The following is an 8,855-nucleotide window of genomic DNA, read 5'->3' as shown; positions in this document are numbered from 1 at the left end:
GAACTTCGTCTTATTTCTGAAAAAGGCAATGGGAGCACCTCCTTGTACTACTTTCTATTGTATGGATAATATTTTCACAGTTAAAGGGCCTATATGACATCAAATATGATTTGTTCCAGTCTCTCTCTACTAACATTTTTACCCAACAGCAACATAAAAACCACAGCATTTGGGGAGTCAATGAGAAGTAGGAAGGAAGGAAAACTGGTGACAGTTGGTACCCCCTTAGTAACTACCAAAACAAACTGCAAAACTACAAACCAGCCCAGTCACATAGAAATAATTAAGAAGCATGGAAAACTGAAAAGTGACTGATCCTTGCAATACTTCTGAAACATAAGCAACATACCAATATGTGGAATTATTTTCTGCTCTTAAAATGATATTTGCCACTAATGTATCTTTTTTCAGTGACCAAGTTATACTACTTTTTTCCCATTGACAGGAGTCTTAATAGTAAGTTTGGAATTCACTCATAGCTTGTCATATCTTTCTGAGCTAATTCTTATGGTTACAGAGCTTGTTTTCTCATTCTGAAATGCATATGAAATTTCCTTTCTTATTTCATGTCCTCTTTCATTTATTTTCAGATTCCTGCCACCATCTTGCATGTGGCTTACCCTCATATGGAATTTCTTCCTTGTTGATCAGTACAAGCAGGATAACAGTATTCAACAGTGCTCAATGATTCTAGATAAATAAAAAATATAAACTTTTTAACCAAAAATATCCATCTTTATTCATTTTATAATTCACTAGCAGATTTACCCAGCTTTACTTGGGTTCATAATTCAGGAATGCCATCAAGTGTAATTTTTTTTCTTCATCCCTATAAACTCTTATCATGCACTATGTTTAACAAAAAAGGGCTATAATCAATTTGGTTGTGTTCTAATTTTCACACCTTAAGCATCGATTGGCTATGTCAAAACAGAGCATTACTCCAAATTTCTGTTTTATCTCTTTTCTGTAAGGTTTGAGAAGCAATCCTATTCCAGTTTCATCTTATTTTTCAGGCTCATCTTGGTTCAGTCTCTTTCAACGTTCACCCAATTATGTCAGTGTTGAGGACCGTACTTGATTTGGTGATTCTGTCTCTTTTCTGTTTGGTTTTATGAGAAGCAATCCCATTCGAGGCACATCCAATTTTCCTTGCACAACCAAACCCTGATGTTGCATTAAGTTATGATAAGAGGAAGCTGTATACCGAATTTGGTGGTACTAACTCTTTACCATTTAGGAGGAGTTCTTGATCAAACAGAGACAAACTCTCTAAAATATGTAGTAAGTGAAAAATACATCCACCAGAGTCTCTGGATACAGGCTCAACAAAAGTCAAGTTATAACTTCCCAAAACAAAATGAAATGAGAAAAGGGCTGACTTCTTGGTCTCAAAAATAACACTCTACCCATGTAATAAAGATCCATTTATTTGGTGTTCTATGACGGCCCAAATTATCAATTACATCTTTTTGTCTCCATATATATTATTACAACATTTACAGATATACTTTGCTGCTCTGAAAACTATTAGAAAAATAAAAAGTGTATCCAATATGTTTTTCCATTTGAACAGGACATAAATTGTGTAGAAAACTTTTAGACATACAGTAACATTGCTTCCAATTGGCACTACACTTAGTCAAAAATTCCTGCAGTTAAATGCAAAACATATTGATTGTCAGCGTTGTCTAAAGCTGAAAAACATTTTCAACAAACTGAAAATTTTGTATAGTTGGAACAGAATCTAAATATAAGCATGTGTGCAAGTCTTTTTATTCTTTATGAAGGGGGTTAGAGCAGTTCTGTTATTGTGTGTACCCAATGTTTTACACCATCACCAAAGATTATGCTTGGCCACGGGCAGACAAGCCCAGATCTGGCTTGCCAAACATTTGGGGCTTGTCAAGACTATGGGGAAGATTCAAAAGAGGAATTTCCATATCTTCTTCCAATCTCACCTTTGAAAGCGGAGCTTTCGAAAGTGAAAGTAGTCTAGACGCAATTTTTTTGCAACCCCCCGCCTTTTCTGAAAAGCTGCTTTTCCTCAAAAAATGAGGTTTATGCGGCTTTTCGAAAAGGGGTGGGGGGATTTTCCGGAAAACCCCCCACGTCTAGACTACTTTCACTTTCGAAAGCTCTGCCGGAATTTGCATATCCTCTTTCAAATCTTCCCCGTAGTCTAGACATAGCCTTGGATCCAGCCCGCAGGCCAGTAGGCCTCTCAGGCAGGCAGGTTCCCTGGCTGCTACTGCTCCACATGCTGCTCAAAGTTGCCCACTAGTGGGGCCAGCATGCATCTTTGTGCAATGCCTGCCCCTTGGGTAAAGGGAGGGGGGAGTCGACAACCTGTCTACATCCTGCCCCCACCCTCACACTGTCCTCACAGCCTCCCACTGGCTGCAAATCGGTCAATGGGAGCTGCAGGTGTGATGCTTGCGGGTGTATGCAGCACGTAGAGACCCACTACCACCTTCCCCCAAGGGGCACACCATCCAAAAAAACACACAATGGACTCAACAGCTGGCTACTTTGAGCAGTATGTAGAATCACAGCAGTCAGGGAGCCTGTCTGAGGGTCAGCGCCTCCTGACCAGAGTCTGCACTTTGTACACCAACCCCTCCCATACAGTAACCCCCCGCCCCAGGTCACAACCCCCTCGTGTACCCAAACCCTCTGCACCCTTGCTTCAGGTCACAAGTTCAACCTCTTCCTCCATCCAAATTCCCTCCCAGGCCCTGCACCCCCTTCTGCACCTCAATCCCTTACCTACCACTTCCTCCTGTACCCAGACTTCATCCGAGAACCTAAACCCCCTCCATTAATATCATAGAAAAGTGTGGCTCCAACCACTTAACAAATTCTTGGAGAGGACCCCCATCCAAAATTGACCACACTTGTGCTAGGCCATAACTCCTGCTCAGAATATTTAGTTTCTTAAACACTTATGAAATGCATAAAAACTAAGACAACAAAGCAGATTTTCATTATCCTATATTTAGACCAATAATTCTGAATGATTCTTCTTTATTCCTAAGTAATTGACATCAACAGTGAACTGGAGAACTGAATAGAAGGGGAAGATCATTACTGTCACAATGCTACTCTAAACTGGGACAGTGGTCCTTTCTATACTAATAGCAATAAGCTCTGTAGTTACTGGGCAGACCTTAAAAATAATCAGAAATTCCATAGGTAGAATATTAATAGCAGTGTTGTAAATCTGTCAGTATTAAAAACCCAACATTATATATTAAAGCTTTTCAACAGAGCTGTGTTGAATACATGAATACTATTCAGATTTAATAGTGGGTCACTATTCTTATGTTAATATCACTTTTAAAAAACTTTGGGAGGGTTGTGCATAACAGACTCTTCTGGTGTTAAACTTAAAAAACAACGAATAGTCTCTAAGGTGCGGCAAACCTTACAAAAAATGTAGATAGTATCATGAGCTTTCGTGAGCACAACCCACTTCTGCAGATGAACGGAGGAAATGGGTTGTGCCACGAAAGCTCATGATATCATCTACATTTTTTGTTAGTCTCTAAGTTCCAGCAAGACTATTTGTTGTTTTTTAATTTTTTCCAGTTACAGACTAACACAGCTACTCCTCTGAATCTTCTGGTGTTAGTTGACTGCTATTCTTTAAAAACATTTCCATGCAGAGTGGAGCCACAGAGATATCTACTGGCTAAAATGTACTGTACAGGTTGTACCTCCATAAACTAGCTCTCTATGGTCCAGCAACATCCATGGTTCAGAAGAAGCACAGATGCTCCTGGATCAGAGAGCCTGGAGCCTAAGGACAGGATCAGCTGGGATAACAGGATCAGCAGCTCAGCTGGGGGCAGCGCAGGATCAGGGCTGGAGCCCTGCAGCTGCCTCTAACTGCCTTGCATCACCACAGGGCCGGAATCCCATGGCAGCTCGGGTCAGCGTGGGGCAGAGGCCAAAATCCTGCAGCAGTGTGGAGCTAGAATTGGAGCGCAGGGGTGGGGATAGAGCCCAGCAGCAGCCCCCTTGAGCACAGGGCTGAAGCCTCACGGCAGGAGCCACAGCCTATAGCTCTCAAAGTGCTGGCAATACCTGGGTAAACTGCCCAGTCAGGTTGGGGGAAGGAGGGGAACAAGACAGGCTGTTTGCTGGGGCAGCCTGCCAGCTGCAGGTGATAGGATTGGGGGAAAACCTCCCCTAGCCCGGCAAATTCTCTCCTTTGGGACTGGACAGATTCCAATGGTGCCAAGATTGACCCTCCCTGGTTTGGCACCATTAGAACCTGACCAGTCTCAAATGAGAGAATTTGCCAGACTACAGGAAGTCTCCTGCCACCCACCCCCAAGCCCATTACCTGCAGCTGGGAGAACTTTAATGTAAGAAATTTAACATCTCAAAATATGTTTTCAAAAGCCCACTTCATTAGTGAGAATATGTATAATTTCTAATATAAATCGTTAACTTTTTCATATGATTTATTCTAGAAATAGGTCTTAATCCTAGAGTCTTTTCATACAACTCTTTCTGAAGTCAATTTTATACTATTATCATCAACACTGGCTGTATGCTAGAGAATCTTGTACAAATGAATTTGTTCAAGCGCTTCTCTATCAATGTCCTTTTCCAGATATACATCATAGTCCAGCTTCATCTCTTCTACCCACTGGCTGAGCAGTATATCCGTCTGAAACAATTAAAAGCAGAAACATAAATTAACACACTTTTGAGCAACCAACTTAACTTATGTTTCAAGGGAGGCAGACATCAGTGAGAAAAGGAAAGAAAGACAGTTTAGCCATTATTTATAGAAGCATCATTTTACCTAAATAAGAGTAAGGATAACTTACGAAAAGTAACTCTGTCAGCTTATCTGTTTATTCAAATTTGGGTCAGACTATTTTTATCTGGAATGGGAGTCTCTTTGGATTCACACTTGCTGATAAATTATACATGTGGTTTTAGTTTTTCACTTATGTTCCCAGTAACATATTGATGAAATCATGTAATCCAACTCAAAAGACACATAGTATAGGCTAGGGATGTAATAGTGTAGTCGATCAACCAATTAACCGATAAGCAAAAGCTTATAGGTTAATGCTATAGACTACATGCATTCCTCTCTCCCTGCCCCATCCTTGCCAGTAATTTTTTTAACAATCTGGCCAGCAGCCTGGTTCAGTCTTGGCTTGCACCAGGTCCGGGACCTACCCCTGCTGCAGCTCTGCATTTAAAGTGTATTAGGAGCCAGGTGGGAAGGCAGCCAGGCTAAGTTCTAGCTTGCACCTGGTCCAGGAGCTCAGCCCCACCCCATCCCATCCCAGAGAGGGGCTGTATCAGCAAAAGGCAGCAGTGTGGGGCGACAGGCAACTGGTCTGCGAGGGGACCTGGTACTCCATGCTGGTGTGTCTGATACTGAGCCAGCAGTGTGGAATAGCAGGGGGCTCCTTGGGAGAGAAGCCAGAGCTCAGTGGCTGCTGGCTCCACCCTCGAGGACTACAAAATTGTTGAGTAACCAAATAAGATTTCATGAGGTTAACTGACTATTCAATTAGCCGATATTTAACATCTCTAGTATAGGCTTGAATGATAGTATAATACTTTGAGATCCTCAAAATTTGGGGGTGATGTAAATTAAGCATCACAACAGCTTTGTGGTGGTGTAGATAAATAGTACAGAAAATCCCCAATTCATGAATGGGCTGTGTTCCAGAAGTTCATTTGTAAGTCAGTTATTTCAAACTCTGAACACAGTTGCCCTAGAAATAATGTTATAAATGGCAGTTTGGTTCCCACGCTAGCCCACAAAAGCCTATTTAACCCATAATGAAGCTGAAATACTGTATATTTGCAAAGAAAAATAGAAAATATTACAGTTGTAATACTAGTAATTAAAACAGAAAAAACAATAAAAATTGACTAGTTTATTTAATATTGAATGCTGTTTGGTGCTTGAAGAAAGGCAGGTTTAATTACCGTAAGGGTAGGTAGAGATTCGGAAAGGAACTTGTGGACAATACGCAGCCGGAGGGCTAGATTAGAAGGGGTGTCCAGGGCTATTAGATTTTTGGGTGTTCCTCTTGGCTCCAGCCACCCCCACCCCCAGGTAGTCCCCATTTCCCACCTATGGGCTCAGTAGCCTGGCAGCCACTCCACTCTCCCCCCGGCACCTGCAGGCTCAGCAGGGGCTCTGGCAGTCCCCCTGCACCAATGACCTGCTCATCTGGAGGAAGTGAGCGGAGGCAACTGGAGAGAAATGGCATTTTAAAGCACTACTTCATTCTGGCTGTGCGCAGCTGCCCCCTTCTCTTTTGGCCCATGATCATACCACTTGCCACCTTCAGGAGAGCAGGGGCTGGGGACAGAGTCTGCACGGGGAGGATGGAGATGCCAGAGCATGGGGCCTGCCAGAGTCTGTAAGGAGTGTTCGTGGAGATGGCTGGGCACTGCCAGAGCCCACGCTGAGCCGTCAGGTGGGGGAGCAGTTTTGGGAGGGTTGGCCACAGTACTCCAGCCTTTGCTCACCCCCACTTGTGCCTCTTGCCTGCTCCCTGAGGCTGCAGTTGAGCATTCATATCTTTGGACATTTGCAACTTGAATGTTCGTAACTCGGGGAGTACCTGTATCCCATTTTCATAGATGGTGAACCAAGGCACAGAGAGATTTAAATACACTTTCTAAGGTCCCACAAATTGGTGGCAAAGCTGGGAACAGATTTCAGGGTCCTGATTTCCAGTTCTCTGCTATAAGAATTTGACCACACTGCCCACTCTGTGATACTCTGCATCCTAACATAAGCGACTTCTAGAATGCACACTGACTCACTGTAATACTACTTTCACAAAGAGTAAGATACAGCATGGCAGTTACAGCTATTTGAAAAAGAAGAACTACGAACCTGTAGGTTTGAGATAGATTCTTCAAGGCTTGGGACTGTTACTAATAATGACCCTTTTTTCCTTATATTTTGACTGATAAATTCCCAAGCTCTGAAACACATTTAAAAATTCAAATATAGTATTTAAAGATCACAAAATAATCAGTTTTTTGAGAAAGAAACACATTCAATAAAACCCAATTTTAAACACTGATTATTTCTGGTCACTAAATTGACTGACTTTAAAGATCTGCCATTTGTGCTTTATAAAATAATTGTTAATATCCTAATATAAGTCTCTGTGTGGGCTAATACCAATGGATATACTATTAATGAAGATTAGAAGGATTACATGACTTTGGAGTTTTCTTTTTTAATTAGCTTTAGTTGTTCCTCAAAGATGGGAAGAGCAAATAGTTCCGTCATTGGCATGTTGTGAGGACAGAGATTATGTAGTGTTCTTCACTTAACTCTTGTGATGTATTTTACCCATAACATACAACACCCTTGCTGTTCCAATCTGGAACCTGAGAGACTGCCACTCACGTCCAATAGGTTCTTACTTTGTGATGGTCAACAAATAATCCACTCTAAATCAGGATCAAACAATAGACAATTTAATTTGTGACCTAAATCAGAATCTGAACTCAGGACTCTAGAGGAGGGAGGCTAATCCTCACTCACTTTTTTATTCATTACAGACACAAGTTTTCTCTTTATGTCCCTATGCTGCAGTGGAGACAAAATACATGAATATAATCACAGTATTCCAGATATATCCTTCACAAAACTACTTGTGATTTTACAAGTCAAATCATTTCACATACCATAGTAATATCAACTAAGAAAGATATAGTTTCCATCACTCTACAAATCTTACTCTTCCTTATGCTTGTTGTGCAACATTACACCAATAATCTTTAATTCTTAAGAAGGAAGGTAAAGGTATAATTTTAACCAAGCTGTAGACCTTTACAGCTTGTTTAGGTCTTGAGGACCATGTTTGAAATGTCACTAGTAATTGTAATTTCAAGTATGAATATATATTTAAAGCCCTTTTGTAGTCCATACGTTTGATGAAGGACCCTTTTGTTGTTTTGTTACAGATTTTACTCTTTATGTTGGTAAAGCAATTCAAGATCATTTCATTATTTCATACAAAGTCAGTACAGTATTTTAACAGATTAGAGCAAATGTTATGAAAAAAGTTTTGGTGGGCCTATGAGAAAAAGCTTTCAGTAGCTTTCAAAGCTAAATCATGTGTGAGACTTCAGAAAGAACAACAGAATGGATTTTTATAGCCTGCAAGGTTAAATACATTGGCAAAGAAACTGATTACTTGTATGGACACATATCTTACCTGGCCTGTTCCAGTCTGTCAAGAAAATATTCAAAGACATTATTCATTACAACAACATCAGCATTTTGAAGGAGTGAAGCTTGAATACAGATGTCAGAATGAAGCACCTGAAGGAGAAATAATTGTACATAGATAAAAGTTAACTTAAAAGAACATACACAGCTTTCTAATAGACATAAGGTCTGTATAAAGAACAAAGTACCTATGGCCAACGTCTACAGCATTGGTTATCAAACTTTTTTTCTCATGTCCTAGCTGAAGAAAATGGTTAGTGCCCGTGACCCAATATAATCTGACTAGGGTGTGGGCTCTGGGGTGGGGCTAAGGATAAGAGCTTTAAGGTATAAGAGGGGGCTCCAGTTTTGGGGGAGGGACAGGGCTGGGGCAGGAAGGATTTACCTTGAGCAGCTCCTGGTCAGTGGTGCAAGCTTCCTGCCTCTCCTGGCACTGCAGACCATTCTGATCCCCAGAAGCAGCCAGCAGCAGGTTCCCAGCCAATGGCAGTGCGTAGTTACTGTTCGGGGCAGGGCCAGTGCACAAAGCTCTATGTGCTCACACCCCACTCCCATTTAGGAGCTACCACTTCTAGGGCATAGTGCAGTCTGCAGTGCCAGGTAGCCTGCC

The 8,855-nt window shown here is 41.5% G+C and overlaps 1 protein-coding gene across 1 annotated transcript in view; it reads right to left on the bottom strand.

Moving 5' to 3' along the window:
• Positions 1 to 1,412: 1,412 nt before the first annotated feature.
• LOC102456449 (uncharacterized) overlaps positions 1,413 to 8,855 on the bottom strand; it is a 32,624-nt gene continuing 25,181 nt past the window's right edge. Inside the window, exons 6-8 of the mRNA XM_075926932.2 lie at positions 8,232 to 8,338; positions 6,893 to 6,983; positions 1,413 to 4,681 (exon numbers count right to left, since the gene is read on the bottom strand). Of these exons, the coding sequence (XP_075783047.2) occupies positions 4,565 to 4,681; positions 6,893 to 6,983; positions 8,232 to 8,338 (315 nt within the window). The 3' untranslated portion in view covers positions 1,413 to 4,564. The remainder of the gene's footprint in view (positions 4,682 to 6,892; positions 6,984 to 8,231; positions 8,339 to 8,855) is intronic.

Source organism: Pelodiscus sinensis, chromosome 5 (genome assembly GCF_052426305.1).
Source record: "Pelodiscus sinensis isolate ZL-2025 chromosome 5, ASM5242630v1, whole genome shotgun sequence".
NCBI lineage: Eukaryota > Metazoa > Chordata > Testudines > Trionychidae > Pelodiscus > Pelodiscus sinensis.
Note: the sequence above shows the minus strand (reverse complement) of the source record. Positions and strands in the feature narration are given on the sequence as shown.